This window comes from Ostrea edulis, chromosome 3 (assembly GCF_947568905.1).
Source record: "Ostrea edulis chromosome 3, xbOstEdul1.1, whole genome shotgun sequence".
Classification (NCBI taxonomy): Eukaryota; Metazoa; Mollusca; class Bivalvia; order Ostreida; family Ostreidae; genus Ostrea; species Ostrea edulis.
The window spans coordinates 64,365,163-64,392,156 of NC_079166.1; the positions used below are offsets into that span (position 1 = coordinate 64,365,163).

The 26,994-nt window shown below is 33.6% G+C and overlaps 1 protein-coding gene across 2 annotated transcripts; it reads right to left on the reverse strand.

The window, feature by feature from the left end:
- Positions 1-224: 224 nt before the first annotated feature.
- On the reverse strand, positions 225-26,994 carry LOC125675866 (uncharacterized). 2 transcript variants are annotated; one of them, XM_048913695.2, is made up of 3 exons: positions 26,735-26,994; positions 9,094-9,123; positions 225-8,592 (listed from the first exon to the last, which is right to left on the reverse strand). In XM_048913695.2, the coding sequence occupies exon 3, from the start codon at positions 8,565-8,567 to the stop codon at positions 7,515-7,517; it is 1,053 nt and encodes a 350-aa protein (XP_048769652.2). In that variant the 5' UTR covers positions 8,568-8,592; positions 9,094-9,123; positions 26,735-26,994; the 3' UTR covers positions 225-7,514. The 2 variants fall into 2 exon arrangements, with proteins under 2 accessions (XP_048769652.2, XP_048769653.2); XM_048913696.2 differs by lacking the exon at positions 26,735-26,994 and adding an exon at positions 26,278-26,442.

Below are 26,994 nucleotides of genomic sequence, written 5' to 3' on the forward strand. Positions count from 1 at the left end.
CTTCACTGGCAATGGCGACATTTCCATATGAGTGAAATACTCTCAAGAGGGACGTTAAACAATAATTTATACAATCAATCAATCAACCAAACTTCTTTCATTCCACTGGGGTGAAATACCCACTGAACAAAGTATGAGCAACAAAAGAGTATTATCTTCTGGCTGAGTACAGCGAGCTCCAATGCTCTGTAAGCTTCCATCATCAAAGTACAATGATGCCCAAATGTCACAAATAATATTTTATTTCGACAAAGTCAACACCATGGTCAAATTATTGAATCACATGACCAAATACTTGTGAAACAAACACAAAATTGCACATATCATGAGAACATGGACGTAAAATCAGCATATTAAATAATGATCAGCCATTCATAATACACATGTATTGTAAACAATCAATATGGATAATACATAAAACTATTTTTTCTGTAGACAACCAGCCATCTAAATTTATGCATATGCACTTCAAAATTGTTAACATGCACAATTTAAATAAAAAGATGAACAAGTAACAACCTTTTTTTTCATCTCAATTTGAGGTTTCAACAAAAATACCTTCATGTTAAAAATGATATGCCTTGATGTATATATGTCACAATGAACTGAGTTAACAAATCGGTACATATTGCTTTTTTCATCTTTGAAAATAGCTAATGCTCCCAAAAATACTATAGAAAAAAAAAAACATAATATTTTTTCCAATATGTATGAGGAATATTTCAATAATAGGAGTCTCAATGAAAATTGTAGTTAACTCACAATCGCATTTTTGTTGTCCTTTTTTAGAACAAGTGAATTCGAGGATATTTGTAGCAATGCAGGATGCTCCAAAATGTTTTGTTAACAACAGTACCTCAATGCTGCTCTAGACTAGAACTTTTTATGATAATGGTACCTTGGTGCTGCTCTAGACTATAACTTTTTGTAGTAAGGGTACCTTGGTGCTGCCAGAACAAACATAAAAATCCAACAGATCTTTAAAAACGGGGATCTATTTTAAAAAAATTCTTTCAGTATACATAAAATTTTGAAGTTGGAAGGTTTTAGAAGCAGCACAGCTAGATCGTAAAAAAGCTCTTTTAATAATTAAAACCCTGTACTCTGTTGTATAGGACTGTTGCCACAGGGTACTTCATTACAATTTACCAGAAAACATCAAAACAATACTGTAAACTATTTGTTATTCATGAAAACTCTCAACAATTCACGAAATTCACCTTGATACGAAAATAATTAAAGTATTTCTTGTGAATACTTTGTGTGTGTCTTGCTGATGAATCCCGCAAGTTAGGATCACGAAAATAAAGTATGACACAAAATAAAAGTCATGTTTCTTAAACTACTTGTCTCTCCTACAAAATCACACGACTATTAGGGACTGCATCCTGTAAAGCTATTGTAAAGTTTCTGGCATTGAAAAACCAATTATCGTCAACTTTCAATGACAAAAAAAACAAACAAAAAAAACAGAAAGAAAAAAAGGAAAAACTTAGCATGTTAACATAGTGGTACTAGATGCCAGTATGGGATATCATATCTTGTAGATAAAACAACAACATTGCATTGATTTTTATCCTTACTTCAAAACTATTGCTACTATCCTGACACTTCTATCAAATATCTAAAAACACATGCAAATGTGTGTTAATCAAACATACAAGAAATGAAATTTAACTTTGCTCTGGTACTCTCAACTAGCAAAGATACACATGTTCCAAAACTGTGGAAAAAGTTACTTTGAGAGCTCTACTCCACAAACTACCTACTCTTTCACATTGTAAAGTTATTACTGGTTACAAAGAGATTGGATTATACTGTCCAAAGAGTATAGTCAAGAGTGTGGTACCTACGTGACATTGTTTTCATTAACACTATTTTAGCGCACGTATTGGGAATAAAAGACAATTTATTGTGAATTTCTTTTTCTGTGGGCTGACTTTGAAGCTTTATGAATTTCAGTATCATTATCACCAATGCAATATTGCAGCACCAAAACCAAAGTGCACTTAGGAAGAGGAATATAATTGTGGTTTTTTCTTCTTCTTTAAAATATGAATTATCTGGTTCCCTATCTATTCTCCACTCCCTAAAAACATGACAGTTTCTGGATCCACCCTTCTGTCTATCACAGACTTTCTTGGTTGTCCCTCAGCACCATTGACTGGGACACAGTGGCTACCCATCTTAACTCTAGAAACCAGATCAATAGCCTCAATTAATGACACTGTCTACATCCCATTTCTACTGGGAGAAAAATAATCAATATACCAAAGAATTAAAGCATTATCATCATTTTGAAATGTGAAACTCCTAACAATGTGTGTGAAGACAGTAATAAATGGCCCACTTGTTCCACATTCTATTTTACAAATTGATAATTTTTAAATATTTATTAAAAAAAAAAATAGAACTGAAACAAAATGCTAAGGTCAAGGTCAAAAGCATGTTCAAAGAAAGAACATAGAATTCTAAATGAAAAGTGCAGGAAGAAATGTCATGCTAACTGGGTAATCAATGAATATCTCATGCTTATAACTACTTATCGAGATCATCCATTTGCTAAAGCCATACTGCCTCTGCCTTTTACATTAAGCAGAATTTGAAGGATAGATAAATATCTGCATGATCTGATTTGAATGCCATAAAAAAAAAAAATAATAAATAGTCATATCGAAAAAGTATTCCAGTCCAGTATTTATAAGAATTACTTCCAAGAGTATCAGAATTCACTGTATTCATAAATGGTATGTATTGAAAAATGATACGTCAAGTTAAAACTTCTGAATTCTAATTTGTATATAATTTGGATGGGAACATGGGATGGCTATATTGTGTTGGCATATTCTAATATATCTACAGCTAGGTCAAAAATTTCACATTCTTCAATTTTTTTTGTTCAGGATGCTCAAGAGGCTATATTTGTGCATCAAGTAATGACACATTATCTGTAACACAAACATACATTGTTAATATACTTACAAGTAAATGTCCTATCTATTAACAACATAATGTACAATACATCATAGTATACACTATGTATTGCCCCAGTGTAAAGAAGAGAAAAAAAAAAAAGAGGCCCATGGGCCACATTGAGAAACTATTTTCAACAATTCACAAATAATTTGATAATTTCTGGAAGAACTGGACAAGAGATGTCCTCTTTCCCCATTCTGTTGAATGTCATTATACTCATTGTGTCACAAGGAACAACAAAATATATAATCTAAGGGAAAGAATTTCTATCGTTTTTGAGAAAATGGACCAATTACTAGAGGGCAGGACTAGAAATAGTCCCTCACCACGAGATTTCTGGTATAAACCATCAACCTATACTCATCATATACTTTCATCAAATTAACCCAATCAAACTAGGTTGTTCTTGCAAAAGAAAAGATTTTTGAAACATTCTTTTTTAACTTGGCTAAACTTTGGACCCCAAATGTAGCCTTAAAATAGCTCTAGGGACCATGAGCTGGAGAAAAAAAACCTTCAATATCATATTGGGAGATAAAGTTTCAAATTGGTGATTAATGGCTCAGCTGTTCTGAAGATTTTCAAATACCTCCATCCAAATCTTATTTCCTTTGATGAGGGTGTGGCCCTTCATCTGCACAAATACGAGTCCCTTTCATCTTTGTGCCAAGTTTGCTTAAAATTAGCAGAGTGATTCTTAAGAAGATTTTTGAAACAATTAATAATCTCCCCTTTGAAGAGAGCATAGCCCTTTGTTAGATGAAACTTGAATCTCCTTCACTTTACTGTTAAGGATACTTTGTGTCAAGTTTGGTTGAAATTGGGTAAGCAGTTTTTGAGATGAAGATTTTTGAAATATAAAGTCTAATTTTTTCACATTTCTAAATCATCTCCCCCTTGAAGAGGACAGGGTCCTTTATCTGAACAAAATTAAAACCCCTTCACTTAAGGATGATCTATGCCAAGTTCAATTGAAATTGGTGCTGCAGCTTGGTTCTGAGAAGAAGTTAATGATGTGAAAAAATTAACAACACTAACTATGAATGACAGACAACTTTTTGATCAGAAAAGATCATTTGAGCCTTCAGCTCCGGTAAGCTAAAAAGAGAAACAGATGAAATTTCATGATGGTGACACATACAAAAAACTTCTAAATGATAGAAACCATGTTAAACATTCATCAGCAGCATGTACATCCTACACTCTCAAAAATAATTGATTTCAACATGCATCAGTCCCAGTCATGCATCCATCAATTTGATAACGTCAATAAATACAAAGATTTTCTTTCCGGGAACCTAACACAGTAATAAAACATGCTTATAGTGAAATGCAGGGGACAAATGAGTTTGATTCACTATAAACAGAATTTGTTATATCCATCAAGATCATAATATATATTTTAGAATTACAAGGAATGAAAATCAGTTTACTGTAAGTGTGATTTCATTACAATTGTGTTCACTGTTACTGTGTTTTACTGTAAGTGTGAATTTATTAAAAGTGTGTTCACTGTAACTGTGATTTACTGCAAGTGTGAATTCATTATAAGTGTGTTCACTGTAACTGTGTTTTACTGTAAGTGTGGAATGCATTATAAGTGTGTTTACGGTAACTGTATTTCACTGTATTTGATCTTTTTGGGGTGTGTGTGTGTGTGTGTGTGTGGGGGGGGGGGGGGGGGGGATAAATTTGATTTGAAAAAAAAGTATAAAATAATTTACTGCAAACTATCACTGCTTGACATAATTTGAGGTGACATTCATCTCTTATCCTGCCACTAGATGCACTGCTGAGGAACTCAATCAGAATAAAAAAAATATGTTCCCAGAACTGACAAAAAGATATGGTTCACATAAGGCCTTATTTGGCCTGAGAGTTTTCAAAACTGAAGATGTTATTTTCAGTATAGTTTGTTACAGTACATTATGATGTGAGTCATGATGGCCATTTCGTCAAATTTCATTCAAGCAGCCAAAAATGTAAGCCACTTCTCTTAATTTTCTATACAGCACAATTTGCGATCTAATTTCTATACATGATATTTGATACAACTGTTAGTCACTGAGGTACTTGGTACAAAGCATTTATTTTTTTGGATCGGTGGTTGTGAACTCTTAGGTTATATATTACATTAACTTTCTGTCACAGCTTCTTCAATTCCCCCCCCCCCCCTCCCCCCGACCCTTGTAAGCCAATCCAAAACATTATTCAGGAGTATCATTATATACATAAACAAAATTTTCCAAATTCTAACACTCTATAGTCCATCAAATGCAAACTGGCTTCATTTATCCAGACATTGACAATTTCGACGCCGCCACTTCTGGATGCTATTTCTTGGGGACCGTATCTACTTCTCTAATAAATGTCATTGATTTATTCAAGAGCTTCATTTATTCCGGACAATTTTGCCTGAAACCAAAGTATACCATAAAACGTGGAAGTTTTTCATTGTTTGTCATACACATGCAGGAAGTCTTAATTCTCTGAATGAATTTCTTTTATCAAATTGGGATACTAATTTACACACCTACTCACATCCACATTTAATCCAATAGACGTAAATGACCAATATTCACATTGTTGACCAGAAAAACAATGTTATGCCGTGAATACAAAATACTAGTGCCTGCCAACAGAACATCAAACTTCACAATCCTGAATATGAAAAATGAAAATACTTTTAATATGATACAGAAAAAGAAATAAAGATGTATTTATATGTATTACAGCATGTCCGATGTGATCTTAATAAATAATTATGATAATATCGTGATGATGTGTTGCAGAATTTGACAGATAATTGTATTCTGAGTTTTGTGCAATGAATGATTTTACAAAAATCTCATGGCTCTATGTATAACAGTAAAATATCTATTAAGAGAACAAAATAGCACATATTTGCAGAATTAACAAGTGGACATTTCAAAAAGAATTAAGAGATAACATCATTATAAAAAAAAATCTAGGAAAGTGAACGAATTTCAAAAAACTGAATTTCCCATTATTTTTTTTTGAAGGCACTACATTTCTTGTCTGATAAATATAAAAAAAATTCTATACAGTTTAATGCTTTTGAACTTTGCAAATATTTGGCAATAAGTTAAAATTCCCATATGTACAAACATCAATTTTCAAATTCTGTTTTCACTCTACAACCCGAGAGCTATCATGACAACAGTATAAGGGAAAATATTCAACAGTTTGTTTGCAAGCACTCAGCATAGTCATCAAAGGGTAGCATTGAATTTAAAATCAGATTGTAAAATGACTGAAGAATACCAACCAAATGAATTATCATATGAACAGAAAAAGACCATGTATCTCATTCATAAAAATGAATTCTTTACTATTTCTAGGACCTAAAACTACTTTTTTTCTTTTACCATGTTTACATAGGTTGCCACAAAATCATCTCTAAAAATATCCACAAAAAAGGACTTTGTGTGATACGGGTCCAATATGACACAATGTTTTATGATAGAGGTCCATTTGACACAATTAAATGACTCAATGTTTTAAAGCAAAGTTTGCTTTATTTCAATGAGGGGTGCATGCACAGGTTTCCGATTCCTATCATATATATAATATCTGGGGACCCCATAATACGACATACAAACCAAGGAGCAGACCTTTCTAAAGAGTGCACAATTCATAGTGACGCCAGGATGAATTTTCCAAAAATAGGTCACTGGATGAGAAAAAAGTCTTGTTCTCCAACATCTTTGATGTTTTCAAACTAAAATACTAATACTATAAAAAGGGACATTTTCAGTCAAAAACAATGGGCAACAATTAAATACGTCATTAAGTTCTACTATCATATTACACAAAATGGAACGAAACTGGTCGTAATATTATCAAAGTTTTTTGTCACAAAAGAATTGCAGGTTGAAAAAAAAACCCTAACATTTCAAGTCTCAAATACTTTCACAATGAATTTTCACCTTTTTAGGGGACAGATTAAGTCTGTATCGCAAATGTTTCTTTAGTACATGTAAATAACTACACATTAAACAATCAACCACAATTCTCATCTACTAAAATTTGACAACATGAAACTTCTTTTTTTTGGAAAGGAAATATCGAATGGCAAAGTAATTGTTTCAATCCCCAGTATCATTTAAAATGTATCAATGAGAGTCATAAATATTTCCACAGCTAAAAACAAGTAAAAATCTGCAGACTAAAAATGACAGGACATGTAAAACATCTCTTGTGTAAAACAAACACATGAAGAGCATTGTGCTCCATTTTGAAAGACATGTCAAAATGAACATAAATATATACAATTTGACTGTACAATCACAAATTTTTAAAAGTTTTGTTTTTGTAGACACAAAAAAGGGCAATACTTCTCATTGAAGATTGAAAAATAAAATCTTACCGTAAAAGTAAGACAAAGATTTGAGGAACACATTTTCTCCCCTAGATTTTGAGTGGCATACAGATTGGTTAATATCATTACGGACTGTAAACTATTACCCTTGGTAAATGGATCCATGTGATGCCTCGAACAATTCGAGAGAGAGAAACTAGTTGAACGTGCTATTGTGCCGCGTTTTGCGACAGCAGTTATCGTTTTCTTCCCACCGGCTGCTGATTCTATCCCGTTGCGTGTTCTGCAGGGCCTCTGACTTGGCTATATCTATCACAGCATACGTGGGCGGCTGCTCTCTCACCGGGGCCGGTGGGGCAGGGGCCGCCTGGGTGGAGTCGGATCCAGTCTCCACAGTTATATACACACATTCTGACTGGTCCATATTTGTCGAACTACGCTGATTACTGCAATTTGTAATTCCATTGGTGTCCCTCCGGGTCATAACTGGGGGTGGGGGTCGAGCTGGCTGTTTTTCTGGCTGAACATTCACATAATTTTGAACATTGTCTTCTAAGAACACATCCTCAGTGTTGGCAGGAGAACCATTGGCTGCATCTGGACTGTTGTCATTGTTACACAAACTATCTTCACTCGATGTGAACACTAGGTGAGTGTAATTGATATTGGGCTGACTTGGTTGGGGGATGTCCATATGAAGGATATCGAAGATACTCTGAGTAACATTAGCTGGGGGCATAGTGTTTTCATAGTCATTTCCACTATCAACTGTTGTCTGGTTCACATAATCAAATTCTCTGTTCACTTGGGGTAAGTGTGGATTTCCGTTGCTGTGGTTGGGATTCCTGTTATTAAAATCAGGGATTTCAATCATGGATGGGGGGCGACTATTGCTGTGAGCATTTTCCATAGGGAGTGCAGTGTGCTCACTCTGGCCAGCTCTACGAATGGACTCCTGCACAGTGTTAAACAGGAACTCTGCTCTCTGACATTTGAAAGCAAATATTCCAGGTCCAGTTGTACTCCTACGGCCACTTTCAAAAGAAAACAATTCCTCTTCCCAACCGTATCGCCTCAGACACCGAAGTGGCCATCGAATCTCCTTCTGGCGATGATAGAGTATCAGGTCTGAATCTGTCACTTCAATTTTCCCATGATTCAATTCTTCCCCGTTTTCATCCACATTGTACACCCGGAAAATTTTTCTGTTTCTGCCATTCCTTTCAGGTTTGGTAAAAATGCATCCCATTTTCTAGAAAGATTTACAGCATTATCTGTCAGAATAAAAAAAAACAAGATAAATCTTCAATCTAAAATGTCTCGCCTCACAAAACACGTCTACAGTAGAGTTTTTCCATTTATGAAAAAGTCAACATTGATTGGCTTAATCTTCAAGAAATCCAATGGCCTTCTATATCATATCTATCTAACTTTATCTGTAAGCTATGATAATTAAATTTTGTGGAATCTGTGAGAGTCAGGTGCTATTTCTTAATTCTCATCCAATCCATGTTAATGTACTGCTTGTGCTTATCAATCAAAATGGTAGCCACAAATAAAATGTATTTGCAAAGCACAAAGATCCACTGAACTTAAATTTCAAAAGGGTTTCTGTGAAAACGAGATTCGGCCACCTAGAGAGAAAGCCATCCTGTTTCAGCAGCCTTCTCTACGTCATCATATCTACAGAGCTTGTTATTATATCTACTCTTGTCATCAGATGACGGTATTATATATATATATATATCTGAATAATTGCATTGTGTTATAGTCACCTAGATTGTTTATTCTTCCTCATTTTTCACCTGCAAGGAAAAAAGAAAATTTACTAAGCATATCTGCTGGTTCATTATTTTTAATTGATTTGAAATTTGCATCTTACAGCATATAGTACTTGTATTTGCAAGTGTTTTGGTACCTAGGAAAATGTCTTGTACTAAGTGTGAACTAAATTTAACTTTTCCTATATGTCTCAGTAGCTGTTGTCTTACACTACGAGTCTATGTTAAAACACTGTTAAGTTCATGTATATCACATTAAAAGTATTGACAAATCAGAGAAAAGCTACAACAAGCACAGAGATCTGTCAACAGGAAAAGATCTGATTTATTACATGTAAATGCCCATGAGGATGTTCTTAATTAGCACTTCATATTTCATAATTATTGAAACAATACATATTCCCTCTTGCATCCATTCTTTTAAATGTTTAGATACCAATTTCACTCGTGCAATATCAGGCTAGTATTAAGTCTATTAGGTGATGTTTGTTTTTGTTGGTGTTTTGAATCTAATCTGAATTTAAAAACCTGTCACCCAGCAATTAGGCATAAAAAAACCCATTAAAAAAACAAGAGGCCCACGGGCCTTATTGGTCACCCAAGTATCTCTATAGCCCCAAACAAGATGTATCTTAAAACACGAATGTCCCCACAAGTGCCCATACTGAAGACTTAATTTACATAAATATACATGCTATATCAACACTATATGACTACCTGCTCCTTCTAAATATCTATTTACATGTAGTTTCAATTTAGCATCAATGGCATTCAAAAAGATGTCATTTAGATGTTTTACATATAAACACTACACACCAAGTTTGGCCCCGCCCTGGGGTCAGAACCTCTACCTTGTGGATCATGAAATTTTCAATTTTGGTAGAGGCCTTTCGGCTCTACATCACTATACATTTCATGTTTCTTACAGATGTGCAGTTGTACAGAAGAAGGTTTTTAAAAATTGGTCAATTTTTGGCAGATTTTGCCCCAACCCTAAGGCTAAAGGGGTACAGGAGTCCTGAAATTTTACAATTTATGTCCCCATTGTTCCAAAGATGCTTCATACCAAATTTGAAAAGAATTAGAATGGTAGTTATCAAGAGGAAGTTAAAAATGTCAATTGTTAATGCACAACGACAGACCAATTGCAACAACTCACATAAGTGACTCACATGACCTAAAAAAAACCTTTAAAATGGACAAAACTATCATAGTCCAACTAAATATCATGCGTTTCAAAACACAATTCATGAAGTGTGCCAGCATGAAGCATCACAGTTCATACTCTCATGTATTTTCCACAAGAGACCCATGGTCCACATTGCTCACCTGAGCTGGTGTTCAGATGTTGTGATTTGAATTTGGTTTTTTTTTAAATCTTTATTTCCATGGAAAATTTTGACTTCATAATGTGGCCCCAACCTAGCCCGAAATGGTCACAACATAACCAAACTTGAATTTACACAACATGGGGATGCCTCAATACTAATACGGCTAACATATGTCACCTCGCTTTTCTAAAGAAGAAGACTTTTTTAAAGGATTTTCTTTCCTGTATACATGCATTGTGTTAAATTTCATAGATCTAACCTAACTCCAGGGTTAATAATTCAAATCTAAAAAAAAAATTTAATCCACATAACTTGAGACATATGCATTTGGATATGATTTAGTATTGTCCTGCTATTCACATTTAAACTTTGATCCTACCCTACCCCCGTGGCCCCTGATTTGAACAAACTTGAATTTGAAAAACCAGTAGTTTGATTTGAAATAAATCTGAATATTAATTGCAATGAAATGATTGAGAAGTCAATGATTCCAAAACAAAATAATTATATCCAATATTAGTCTTCATCAAATTTCTAGTGTCTGCAAATTAAGAGTTTCTTTTCAAAAGTAATGAACATCTTACAGAAGATTGAAATTTTGACTTAAGTCTGAGTTTGTTACACGATCCCAGGGCCAGATAAATGATAAGTAAATAAATGTTTTAAAATCAATTTTCTCTGGTGAAAAGCCGAAAATGGATCTTTATGATATTCCTTCAAAATGGACATTTAATTCCAACAATTGAATGGGATGCTGCTGTAAAGAATGAAAAATGTTAATCAAAAAGACTCAAGACTTAATTCACATCATTTGATTTAAGAGTTCTTCAGAGCCAGACATCTCGATCCTGATAACATCAGCTAGCTAGCTTACCATCATACTCCCACAGAAGAATTGAACCAATGACCCTTGAGTTACATGCCTTAGACTTCAATAAACCACTGAGCCTGCTCTGCTGCATAAGATGCATTTCAATCTCAGACTGAGGAAAATAGTCAATAACTTTTATTCAACTCAAATTTATGTTCACAATTCCTTTTTTAAAATTTGAATGAATTTGAGAACTCGCAGCTGGTTTAGAAGACTAACAGATTTACCTTTACTTAGGATCTATATGAAGTATCAAAAGTGCTTATATAGCATGCTGCCAGCTGTGATGTGATGCCTTGTTGTAAGATGACAGCAAGTACAGGGATAGACACTATATCAAAATACAGCCTAGTTTAACAATCCCTGCATACACCACTCCATGAAGATATAGATGAAAACTAATATTTTTATCATAAATACATTTACAAATCACCATGTGAATACTGTAAATGGGGAAATGATTGCGGTGGTTTTAATTCCGCTATGTTCGCGGTCGGGGATTTTTCCGCGAAATTAAAACAACCGCAATCATTTTGCAAGAGTGACAATACATTTTGTGTTTGTCATGAAATTTGAATTCCACGAAAATAAAACCACCGCAATTAGACCAATATGAAAAACCACGAACATTTAGCACCGCGGAATTAAAACCACTTACAGTATATGACATTATTTACAAAAGACTTGAAAGATGACACAAGGGCATGTGCAAGGGTAAAATAAATCTTTATAAAAATCATTTTAATTCATTCTGATAGAAGAATTTATGGGGAGGCTATATCCCCCCCCCCCCCTCAATACAATATACCTTCTGGATATCACAAAAGAGGCCAATTAAGACAAAGGTAAATTTGACCCATTAAAATGATTTAAAAAAAAGAGATAAATGCGCTAATAACTTCATAATCATGTGATTTAAAGATCATGTTTACAAATGACAATACTACATCTGAATTTCAGTACTAGGGATATTGAAGATCTGTCCTCAGTAATGGATGCCTCCAGTTTTCCTCGTGGCTTTAAATCCTGTTCAGTAGGACCCAAAGAACAATAATAAATTTCAAATGTCACATGACTAACTTCATTTTAAGGACATTTGCTACAAGAAAGAAAATTGAATGAATGGATTGATGTATTATCTTTTAGGCTTAGTTTGATTATAATATATTGTACAGAAAAAAAATTCCTTTACAAAATAGAAGAAACTTGCAAATTTTCTACGATGTCAAAAGTTGAAATAATATTACCCAAATTTCCATATAACCGAGACTGCATGCATACAAATTTTTCCTACTGTCTTGGACTTAACTGAGAATTAATAGGAATATAGATGTATTATATTCCATACGGTAAATTGTATATATATACCGAATAAGCAGAAGTTTTAGCGAGGATTTAATTTTGGCATTGGTGAGAGTGATGAGGTCGCTAATATTGGACATCGTTAACAATTTACTCCATATTGGAGGCAATAGTTATATCTTCCTTGGAATTTATAAAGTCGCTAAAATTAGCTCTCGCTAAATATATATACCCATAATTCATGGAAAAATCGCTAAATTTATGTCTTATCATATATACAGTATTCTAATCATAAAAACAGAAATTTAATTAGTTTTCATTTCCACCAATTTGAAAAGAGTTTGATTTGAAGCAAGGGCCCAGTTTGACTTCAATAATACAAAATTTGTAAAGTCTCTACTTGAATGTTGTTTTTTTCTTTTTACATAAACTATTGGAATTTGAAATAATCTACAAGATTCTAAATACTTTCGAGGGTCGACTATGACCTATAAATCATTCATAATAAAATTGTATTATGCAAGTTGTCCACACTAATGTACAAGACAATTACAACACATTCCATTCTCTGTTCAAGGATTATTTTAAAATAGACACAAGATGAATCCTGAAGGAAATTGTTGTATACTGAAAATACTTCATAAAACTTGCCTTTAATTGAATTAGTTGGCCTAGAAACCATTGCACTGATGAGGCCAATATTTCCTGCTCAGTGAAAACAGCCACAACGATCACTTGATGAGAGAGAGAGAGAAAACATGTATCCTATTCTGTAGATAGAAGCATCTAAAAGAAATATTATTTATCTGCCACCACAGTAACACCTCCCATACAGAAATCCAATAATCGCTTGAGTCGCCAGTGAATGTCAATGCAAAACTTCCCTAGAACTCTACAGTGTCTGCCATGGCAATGAGCTGATACAATTGTAGGACACATGAAAATCATCTTCAATTTGTCTGGATGAGCCACTTTTTTTTAACAAGGTAGTCACCACAGTGAGTTCTGTTAAAAGCTTCCTTCACAAACAGTTATTAATTGTAAACAAATTTTCCCTTTTGAAGAATTAAAGGGTGTTGTTATTAATGATAGTCTTTGGTGAAGGCATTTTGGGCTAGAGAAAATTCAAAGTAATATCAAAAACAAAAAGATAAAGTCATATGTGTACATGTATATATGAATTAAGACATCTGTTGGCTATATTCAGAACCTAAAACAGTCAATATCAGGACACAGCCTTCTACGGGCTACTTACAGCCAAATTCTGATTGCCAAAATTACTGTGAAAATGATCTCTCCCTGGGAAATTGGTTCAAGATAAATACTGAGTATTTATATTTATATTCTATATATCTATAATATTCAAGTCATGCTTTTCCCTGTAATGGCAAAACTTATGAGGGCTGTCTGAAAAGTTCGTGGACAGTGGCGCTTTTGTCATTATAAATGGGATTAGATCTATGTACTGTGTACACTGAAAATGTTTGTTATGAACTTCCAAGTCAAAATAATTTGGTTTTGAATGTTTTCAAATAAATTAAATGAAAAAATTGCAGTCTTGAAAGGATGCAGAGGGCCTTCAAGACCCAGCTGGTAGAAATGTTACAAATTTTATAATAATAGCTTTTGCATTCAATTAGTTAGTTCATAGAACAGGTCAAAACTACATAAAATCTAACTGGGCATTAGCTGTGAAAGTAATGACAACCACTTTTGCCCAAAATCTCTCAATGGCATAGGAATATATATGACTAATAAAAACATTTATTTTGTACAAAAACAAGAGAAACCTAATAAAACTATGTTAAATAACTGCTTTTAGTGTAGACATTTATAAGGAAGAATTATTTGTCTTGCAAGACAATTAATATATAGTTATTTAATCACCAAAATTACACATTCATGTGCCTGCTTTGAGGTTAAAAACTGTCTGAAATAATTAAATACTGGTGTTATTACCAAAATATATATCTAGAGAGCAATTTTCATTGAATTCAATTTTTGGTGACAAAATGACATGGAGCTAATGCAGCTTTAATTGTGATGTGAAAAAAACCCCCAGCTGATGTCACTATAGTACAGATTATCAGTTAATTGATGAAAGAAGAAGACATCAAGAAAACACTGCAAGAAATGTCGCCGAAAACACCCGAAATAAGCAACATCATGCAGCTATCCGAACGGAACAATGTGCGACGATAACATTCTGTGTTGACCTTGAAAAACTCCGATAGAGATGAAGTAATAAAGGAAGTATCAGGAAATAATCAGAATATACCCTGGTCATTGATTTACAAGTGACATAATAAATATTTTTTCGATGGTGGGTTCGATTTGGGAGATGCTGCAAGAAGTACTGAGTAATGAAAATATTCATGACCTTATTATGAGAAACAGACGCCTTACAGTGAGTGAAATCACATCTGTCTGGGACGTTAGCAAATCTCCACTTTTCAATATCCTCATGGAGGACAGTAAATGGTGTTCTAGTGTATGTGAATCTGGCTTAGGAGATGTGAGCAGGTGACTAAAGGATAAGAAATAAAAGATACCCATGAAAGCAACTTCACAGAACGTCAGTCTGTAGGCTTTACGTGGGCTGGGCCGTGCTGCTTGTATATATATATATAAAGTATTTATATACGACAACAGACACAAGGTGTTGTGCATTGTTCCGATATATGTATATATGTACATTATCTTGGCCTATATATATCAAAATGTTATTTTACACAACTGCCACAGTCGTTATTATAGAGAAAAAATTAGCATGTCTCCACGAACTTTTTGGACATCCTTCGAAGTCTTTGAATCTATAAACATCCACTCTCCCCCATTCCCTGTACTCTAGAGAAATACAAGTTTGAGTTTACTGCCTACTGTGTATGTACCTCAAATTCACATAAACAACTTACTGGCCTAATTTGATTAATTGTTAATACATGTATAATTGACTGAAAAGTAAATTACCACCACTTTTAAAGGCTGGACTGATAACAGACTTTTGGTGGTAATTAAAGGTTATATTCATAGGCAACTCTCAAAAATTGTAAATAAAACTTTCAAGAGATCGAGATTTCGACTTTTCGAGTTTCCAGAAACAAGCACTAAAATTCGATCTAACCAGATATGAATTGTGTGAAGTTGGTATGGGTAAATTTGATAATTTCATTTTCCTAGGCAATGCATTTATCTTAAAACTTTATTTCCTCTGAAATATTTAATGCTAATTACCAAGTCTCCAAGCTATACATTATATCTTTTCTAACGATTTCCTCCACTAAGGTAACATCCCCCCGGGGTCATGAATGACTGACAGTGTGTGTAAACAATCAGAACTTCAAGGTAGTAACAATAAACTTTACAGGATTATATACAACAGGACTTTAATTAATTTCAGTTTTAGAGATTAAGAGTTTGAGGGAACAAAAGTAAATTTGCTTATTTATATGATAAAAGAGACTGGGAGATTACTTCTGGAGATAATATGACTAATCAAAGCCCTGTTGCTCTTGACAAAAACATTTCTAAAGTTTTTTTTTACTATCTATTCCTATAAAACTTTGTTTCCCTATTGTGGCCTAACCCTACCTTCTGAGGCAATGATTTGAACAATCTTGAATCTACATTACCTGAGGATGCTTGCATATTGAATACTATGACTTATCAAGGCCCTGCTGTTCTTGAGAAGACGATAATTTTAAAAGATTTATTCGTATCTATTTCCTATAAAACCTTGATCCCCTAGTGTGGCTCCACCTTACCCCCAGAGACCATGATATGATGAATTTTCAATCTACTCTCATTAAGGATTCAAGCTTTCACATAAGATTGTCTTTTATGGTCCAGATTTTTAAAAGAATGTCACCATAGTCACTATTTCTTAATTATCTCCTTTTTGAAAAAGAGTGTGACCCTTCATTTGAACATGTTTTGTATCCCCTTTACTCAAAGATGCTTCATGGCAAATTTGGTTGAAATTGGCGCAGTGGCGCACATGTTCTAGAGAAAAAGGTCAAAAATGTTTTAAGTTTACAGACAGACAAATGGATTACAAATGATCAGTGGACTAAAAACGTAAACATAAATAAACTTTGAAGCTTTTAACTTATAAAAAAACTCCATCTGAATATTGAAGATTGTAAAATTTCTGGGTGCCATTCAATCAATTTTTCTATAGTCAGTACATATATGGTGTACATAAACTGTTAGTTTTCACTTTGTTAAAGTGGGTACATGTAGTTTATCTATCAAATCACTCAGCCAAACATTGCAGCCATGTTTGGTAAAGTACATGCATGATACAATAACCTGATACATGTTAGACAATAAGATGGCCATGTATCATATTGCAAGGGAAATCAAATATTTTACAGACAACAGAGGCTGTACACTGAAAACCAGACAGGTGGATTTATTTTTTTAAATTTTGATCATCTTTAATATTTAAAAAAAAACAACAACAAAAAAATCTTTTATAGATTCCTTTCTAAATGCTGTTTTTTCACTTTGCGTCATTGACTCACACAAGCTTTTCACAGATGACATGGTCGGTTTGGGTGGGGTGGGGTCATCAGAACAATATGTGATGGTCTTTTTTTTTGGGGGGGGGGGGGGTCATCAGAAAAAGACAAAAAGACATGATCTGTTGGGAGGGGTAGGCTTTAATTATATTCGATGACATGGTTTGTTTGGGTGGGGTCATTAGAACAAGACATTATCTGTTGGGAGGGGTAGGCTTTTCATCAGATCAATGCATAGTCTGTTGGGAAGACATACTTTGATAAATTACTATGCACATTTTCAGAGACATTTTTCAATAATGCGTATATAGGTGTTTATCTTTTAGTGAATACGTTTATAAAATAGAGTCTTATTTTATGTGGATTGCTGTATTTCCTTCCTTACTAAGGTCTATTAAGTGATTATACTTAAGAGTATTATTAATCTGGTATCATCAAGGGTCCTAAATCAGTGGTATATTGCCTATAGAGCCGGTGCATTCTTTTATAATGCGGAATATGACATCATTGATTTATGCGTAGCACTTGTAAACACAGAAGCTTAATGTACAGTGGGGAAAAAAATCAAAATGTTGAAGGAAATAGTAAACAAATCATAAATAATTGTCATATACCTAAAATGCCTAATTCTACTTAAGCTAAACATATTCAGTTGAAATACTTCATAAAAATATACTTTGTAGAAGTGTTCAGTCAAAACACAAACAATATTGTCTGTGCTTCAAAGTCACGTGGCTGTCAAGTGATCTCGTTTTATTTTTGTAAATGAACAGGCGACATTCAAAAGTAATTCCCTGTTACAGTGTATATGCTTTTGCACGTTTTTATGAAAAATATCTATAAATTATGTAGATAGATAAGTCAAAATTGTTGTAAAAGAAATGTAATAAGATGCCTGGGCATTAAATTAATATAAATATATTTATTTGTTTCTGTAACGAATAAGAAACAAAACTGATATGAAATTAAATTCCTTTGGTTTTATTTATATATATATAAAATGTGAATACATTTATTTATGTCTCTTTTTAAGGTAAAATGTTTGAAAAAATAAAATACCACCTATTTAAGTACCTCAATATTTATTGTGTAAATATACTATAGTATAAAAACATAAGAAATATCAACTATATTTTTATCAGACATTTAATTTGGACATGGGTTTGATAAAATAGAGAGTTCTGTAAAAGGTAATTCATATTTATTTCAATCAATCATGTTCAGAATCTTTTAACCATTTTTCTGCTTTGCCCAATTCCACAGAAATAGTTCCTCAAAGATAATTTTAAAAAAGGAGAATGTGTTATTCTATCTATCACCTTTAAGCAGTATTTATACTAGTCTATGTACTACATACTGTTAGTAGTTACATATATTTGTATTAGGATAAACCTCACTTCATAACATTCTCTTAAAATGATAATCAACTCAATGAATTTTGAACAGATTGTGAATAACATATTAGTCTGACTTGGAAGCCTGAAGTTTTCATGATTCAGTTGTGGTGAAAAGTTCAATAAATAATGCAGTCTAATTACTTTTGTCTGGTCAACCCATTACAGACTTCCTTTCCCAAATTTCTCAAGTAAACAGAAGTTAATTAATATACAATAGTGCTTACAGCAAATCCCGGAACTTGTGTCTCATATCCTCACAGGCACTTATAAAAAGAACTGCTTCCTAGAAATTCTCTTCTTAATGCAACAGATCAGGTTTAAAAGCATGACACAGGGTCCAGTCACCTGTCCATGACACTAGCAATTAACAGGTAGACCTGCAGCTTTCCATATCAAATATAAATATCCAAACACGGTGTGAAAATTCTTACAACTTTAAAATTCTGTATGCAAAAATGCTGTCAAGGAATCAAGTGCTGAATACAAGAATTTTATATAAGACATCTTGTGATGAGAAAAAGCCATTACACTTACTTAAATAATATTAATAGCCCATGATAAATGAGTGTGGGGTGTTTTTCGTCACCTTTTGCAGATGACAGGTGGTGGAAATAGTCGAGACAACGGATTCCAGAAATAACTAGCATGTATACATCCTCCTCAGAGCATTCAACTGTATAACTGGATACAGACCTTAAAAGTCACTATAGTAGGTCTATAAAACAGCCATCTGTACGATATTGATTATATCAGACCTAAACAGGCAATTTGTATAATATTCATTATATCAGACCTATACTGGCCACTTTATGATGATATTAGGAGAGTGACTAACTTGTCCCCAATCCTTTTGATTTGATCAATAAAATATGTTCAAAACAAAACAAACAAAATTGTAAGATATCAATTGATTGAAGACCAAAACAGGACACTATATTATCTATTATAGGAGACCTAAATAAACAATATTTATTATAGAAGACCTAACTGTACAATATTTATTATAGGACACCTAACTGTACAATATTTATTACAGGGAATCTAACTGTACAATAGTTATTATAGGACACCTAACTGTACAACATTTATTACAGGGAACCTAACTGTACAATATTTATTATAGGACACCTAACTGTACAACATTTATTACAGGGAACCTAAGTGTACAATATTTATTATAGGACACTTAACTGTACAATATTTATTATAGGACACCTAAATGTACCATATTTATCATACGAGACCTAACTATACAATATTTATTATAGGACACCTAACTGTACAATATTTATTACAGGGAACCTAAATGTACAATATTTATTACAGGACACCTAAATGTACAATATTTATTATAGGGAACCTAACTGTATAATATTTATTATAGGACACCTAACTATACAATATTTATTATAGGACACCTAACTGTACAATATTTATTATAGGACACCTAACTGTACAACATTTATAACAGGGAACCTAACTGCACAATATCTATTACAGGACACCTAACTTTACAATATTTATTATAGGACACCTAATTGTACAATATTTATTATAGGACACCTAACTGTACAACATTTATAACAGGGAACCTAACTGCACAATATTTATTATAGGACACCAAACTGTACAATATTTATTATAGGACACCTAACTGTACAAAATTTATTATAGGACACCTAATTGTACAATATTTATTATAGGGAACCTAAGTGTACAATATTTATTATAGGACACCTAATTGTACAGTATTTATTAGAGGGAACCTAACTGTACAATATATATCATAAGACACCTAACTGTACAGTATTTATTATATGACACCAAACTGTACAATATTTATTATAGGACACCTAAATGTACAATATTTATTATAGGACACCTAATTGTACAATATTTATTATAGGACACCTAATTGTACAATATTTATTATAGGACATCTAACTGTACAATATTTATTATAGGACACCTAAATGTACAATATTTATTATAGGGAACCTAACTGTACAATATTTATTATATGAGACCTAACTATACAATATTTATTATAGGACACCTAACTGTACAATATTTATTATAGGATACCTAACTGTACAATATTTATTACAAGGAACCTAACTGTACAATATTTATTATAGGACACAAAAATGTACAATATTTATTATAGGACACCTAAATGTACAATATTTATTATAGGACACCTAATTGTACAATATTTATTATAGGACACCTAATTGTACAGTATTTATTAGAGGGAACCTAACTGTACAATATATATCATAAGACACCTAACTGTACAGTATTTATTATATGACACCTAACTGTACAATATTTATTATAGGACACCTAAATTTACAATATTTATTATAGGACACCTAACTGTACAATATTTATTATAGGACACCTAACTGTACAATATTTATTATAGGAGACCTAACTGTACAATATATATCATAGGACACCTAACTGTACAATATTTATTAGAGGGAACCTAAACTAGAGCTGTCTTAACAGGATAAATACTCCCACAGTGGCCATGTTCAAATCTAAGTATACTTAAACGAGATCCATGGGCCACATTGCCCACCTGAGCAGCAGTTCCTAGCAATAAACAACCTTGAGCAAAACTATCATTAAAGCAGCTTGGTTAAAAAAATCTTTTTAAAGGTAATGACTAAAAATTTATTACTTATCAAACTTAATTATTAAACCTTATATCAAGGCTGCTTAGTGCCAGTTTGGTTCCCTATACATTTGCACGTAAAAGTTTGATCCACTATTGTGGCCCCACCTTAACCCTAGGAGTCATGATTTTTACAAAATTGAATCTCCCTTTTGTCAGGAAACTTTCATGTAAATTTCAGCTTTTCTGGCCAGGTGGTTCTTGAGAAGATTTTTAAATAACCTAATTTTTGTCATTATCTCTAATTTGAAGGGGGCATGGTCCTTCATTTCAACAAACTTGAATCCCCTTCACCTAAGGATGATTTGTATCAAGTTTGCTAGAAATCGGTCCGATGGTTCTAAAGAAAATTTTCCTATATATTATATCAACATGTAAAACTTTGATCCCCTAATGTGGTCCCACCCTACTCTTAGAGGCCATGATCTGAAGTTACCCCCATTCCCTTCATTCAACACTTTTCATTAAAAAGGGCAATTTTGGAACACCCCCCCCCCCTTTCCCTTTTCACTTTTCTGGATGGAAAAGGTACAAACTTGGGTTGCTATGCTTATGCTTCTTTGAAAATTTTCTGGATCCACCCATGCATTAACACTGATGATGAGCACAAATCATGTTCAAAAAATTATGATCAACCATATACCAAACTGTCGTATTACACAGCACCGTGGCATATAATTAGGATTCTTCAAAGTCTTCTTTTACTTATGTCCAACAAACACAATTAATCAAAAAGCAATCTCAAACAAAAAAATATTCTTTGAGATTAGATTTCATGCAGTTTAATCAAATTAATGAACATTCTGAGGAGAAATGTCAGTGATCTTAATCAGCATAAATAGTGTTTGAGTCTCCATTGTGTGAGAAGAATTAAGCAAGTCTTCGATCTAATTGAGCCTTTCTATCAGGCGAGCTAATATTGAACAGTGCAAAGAGCTATGTCACATTTAGCTGCAGAACTGTTACAGTAGCTATCTGAGAAATTAGCTGCAGAACTGTTACAGTAGCTATCTGAGAAAATATTGGGATGGATATTAGAGATATTTTCTCAGAGAGCTACAGTTCTGCAGCTGCCATACGAAATTTAAAAGTTTTTAAGAATATACAACCATAGCCTAAATGATTTAACTGTACTTTAGACTATCGTCCATATATTTCCAGATCTGTAATAGTATGGATGGGGCCTGAAATTCCTAAGGGAACTTCATCTAATGAGGAAATACCCCGAGCTTAAACTCAGAGTTATATACCGTTTGTGGTGAATTTATATGCACCATGTAACATTTAAATCATTAACGAGCAAATGTTAATGAGTTGAATCATGTAAATTTTAACATGAAACAAGAAAATTTATTTCTATAAATATATGGGGAGGGGGGGGGGGGGGGGGCAGGGGGACATTTCATATAGCCATTTCACTTCATCCTTTAGAGCGAGACTTGTGCACATGAATTTCATACACCACTTGTCTTCAGCTAGGAAAACATGTGAGGGGGTGAGAACACCAAGATTTCTAAAAACTCTGTATTTCATTTTACATGTATGACACTCAAAGTTCTTGAAAATTGACTGACCTTAGGCTTGGTCTTGAAAAATATTTTTTTAAAAGGGAACATCAAAAATCCTAATATTGTCAGTCAAAATGACTGCCAAAAACCTGAGTATTAATGGGAGTGCTAAGAGTTCTATATATTCTAGGAATTATGATCCCTTTGTCATAGATTATGTTTTAATTCTAATATAGTGCACCGCCACGGCACATGATACGCCCGTCACATATTGTTAACAGTATAGATTGTACCCATTAAAACATTTTTTTTATATCACCTTAATTAAATGTCACAGTGACCTTAAAGTAGGATGTGACACACCTTCTACCTAAGATGCATTAGTTGACCAATTTTGGTGATTCTAGGTGTAATAGTTTTCAAGTATGAGCTGGACAAGTTTTTGCCATATATGGCCATATCTTCTTAATGAAAAGTCCTGGTTTTAATGTGCGACACACCTTCTACCCAAGATGTATCTACAGACAAAGTTTGATGATTCTAGGCCTTGTAGTATTTAAGTTACGGGTCGGACACGAAAAAGCTAACAGACGGACGGACAGATGGATATCTTCTTAATGAAAAGTCACAGTGACCTGGTTTTCATGTGCGACACACCTTCTACCCAAGATGTATCTACAGACAAAGTTTGATGATTCTAGGCCTTGTAGTATCTAAGTTACGGGTCAGACACGAAAAAGCTAACAGACGGACGGACAGACGGATATCTTCTTAATGAAAAGTCACAGTGACCTGGTTTTAATGTGTGACACACCTTCTACCCAAGATGTATCTACAGACAAAGTTTGATGATTCTAGGCCTTGTAGTATTTAAGTTACGGGTCGGACACGAAAAAGCTAACAGACGGACGGACATGAACGCCATACCATAATACGTCCCGTCTTAAGACGGGCGTATAAAAAGCATGTTTCCAATCTGCAAACGCATCATATATTCTGGAATGTTTCTCAACTCTTCCTCAAGCATGATGTCTCAGTGGCCTATTAAGGACATACGCAGCATTTCCAACATGTCCTCTAAAATTATTTTTTTATCTCCTCAATATAAAGAGTTTCTGCATAATTTTTGAAATAGGTTTGAATGTTATATTTGAGTAATATTACCATACTTTGTATATCGACCTCGTTAGCTCAGTGGTTCAATCTTTTAACTAGTAAATTATGCAAGGGTCCCGGGTTTGATCCCTGATTGCTTCAAAGATTTTTCTCCCTTCTTTGCGACAATAACTTTGTAATGTCCATATATGTAGATAACCTTATGTAAATTAAGACACAAGAGGATGAGGTGGCTTTACATTTTTACTAGCAACAACCAGGAACTGTCAAAATATGCTAACTCTAAAACAGACCTGGTAATATTCCTCAAGTTTTTTTTTTTTTAAATAGTCTATAGACCTACCAAAAGGATAGAGGCTCAGGAAGTTAACGACACTAAGTGGCAGACAGAGATGAGTGAATGAAAAAGACAATGCCCTGGATAATTCTTTCAACAAATCTGGTCTGGACAAGAATATGTTTAAATAAAATTATCAAACATATGATTAAACAATTTCTTATGTGTGTTTTTCATTTTAGGTCCTGCAGGAAAAGAAAGGTCCTTCACATATATCTCCTAAGCAGATCTGGATTTCTCGAAAAAAAATCTCAAACTTATTAAATAAGTTTGAGTTTTCTTTTATTTGAACGAAATCTCAGACTTATAAATCCAAGTTTCGACTTGAGTTTCTTTCAAGAAATCCAGGCCTGGATCTATTCTACTTGCTGATAAACTGGACATATTTTGAAAATCTTTTTGGATATGACATCAAAATCTTTAAGTGAAAACAGTTTATTACGAATGTAACAGGAAGGAAGAAAATGCAACGGACCAGACCGTATTCAAACCCGGGCCCCCTGAATCTCTAGTCAGGTGCTCTACTAACTGAGCTAACTGGCCACCGGCAATCGAACCTGGCTGACCACTACACTAACAATCACCCCATATAGAATTCTCCATAGCATTTTTTCCTAGTCCAGCCATATATTTTCTCTCTTCTTACTAAAGCTTGTGTCCTGATCAACCCTTTTCAGGCATATATCATGAATAGTTCTTAAGACGGGGGGACGTGTGTTGTTCTCTTTGGGGTCAAAGACTATTTAAGGAGGGAAGGATGTAGTAGAATTGATGGACCAAGGTCTGGATAACTCAGTGGTTAAAGCACCTGACTAGTAATAGATCTTAGGTTTGATTCCCAGGCTAGACATATATATGTTTTTGGACCGCTACAGTGGTCTAGAGGTTAGGGCGTTCGCCCTGCATGCAGCAGGGTTGGGCGGTCAAAACCGCCCCCGGTTTTAACCGTCCCGGTCAATACTCCCCAAGTGGTCAATACTGGTCAATTGTGATTTAAACTGTCCATTTTCCTATTTTTGTACATTTCTTGCAAAGATAAAGATAAATTAAGTCTTTTCATTATATGGATCAATTGTTGATTAATATTTTTCATTAGATAATCAAATGTAATTTCATAAGTTTAATATATTTGGTTTGCTGAAACTGACCGAAATATCTTCAGTACCTACCAGAGGGTCACAGTTCTATAGCATAGCTTGACGATTGGGAACAGACCTCTTAATACATGTACCTGGACAGATTAAGAATAAAAGGTAGCTGGACATTACCTGAGCACAGGAAGCAGAGTTGACAGGTGTTAATAAGCATAGGCTGGGACCAGAGATGACCAGTCTGCCTGTTATTGTTATGAAAACATCACCAACACACACCCTCAAATGTTTATTCAACAGTTAAAGTGAAGATTGATGAAACAATACTTATATAGGTAGTTCTCTTGTTAAACTAAGGAATTTGAACAGAAACTTTTACATCTTCCCCAATTCAACAGAGTCATTTGTACATTATTTAATATTATGACTTATAAGTACATTATAAACTGATAGTGCATGTTATGAATTACAGTATTTACCATAACGGTCACTTAAACATTTAAATAAATAATACAGACTATAATGACCAAATAATCTTCAATTGACCAGTATTAACCAGTATTGACCAGTATTAACCAGTATTGACCAGTTTTAACCAGTATTGAGCACCGACCCAGTCAATACTCATATTGACCACTTTTTTGCCAACCCTGGCATGCAGAAGGCCGGGGTCCGAATTTCTTTTGAACCATAAATGAAAAAATAAATATCAGTTACATATTTCTTATCATCTTAAATTTTGCTGTCTTGTTAGTAAGTTCAGTAGCTTAACAATCTGTAAATCGTGAGTTCGAATCGTACTGGGGTTTTAACAGTAACCCCCCCCCCCCCCCCAACCCTTTCTACTAAAACTGCATATTTTCACTAATTAAAGCAAATTTTAAAAGCTTTTGATACCAAATTATTATCATACATATCAACTTCCCAGTCATAGAAGTTTTCTCTGCTGTGATGTGTACAACCTTAACATGATTAATTAATTAATTACAGATTTGTAACAGTGTAATTCATCTGCTTACCTTTTATCAGAATTCTTTATTCTCATCCAAATGATGAAAAATATTTAAAGTCTAGATTTTCAACTACTACTACGTTGTTGGAAAGTTTAACAATGGAATAGCTTAACCTTTTCCCTCAAAGCCCACGATTTTACACTTTATCCATAGTCTGGGGCGGATGTGGGTGGGCCACACGACAATTAGGCTAGGTGGTGAAGCACGATTCCGAGAAGCTGACATTTAGCTTGTTCGTTTATAACATTTTTCAATAGAACAGTTATCTGTTTGTTGCTGTTCTTTTACAACGAAATTTAATTTCACCGGGTCGAACGTCAATAAACAAAGAGAGCAAAGGGCATTTTTATTGCATTTGACGACTTATCATCAACCGTATGTCAATTCTGATTTTAATACGACCATTTTCTATTTGCTTGACAATCTGTCGTCTTTTAAACCACTGTCAAGAAATATTTCTTACCTTTTTACATCATTGCTCAGCTCGAAGAAGCTTAATTCATTCGCACTTTGGACACGGCTTGCGCTAATTACAGGAAAATAGATTTGAATATTAAGCCATCATGGTTCCATAATCTATTTTAGTGGCACATTTTGTTATTGAGAATTTAGAGAACATATAGTTAATTTTAAATCAGAATTAAAAATGGAAAATCTAACATTTTATTTTCAAAATTGAAAGGGCAAAACTTGATTAATTATAATATTACCCATATGCTTACT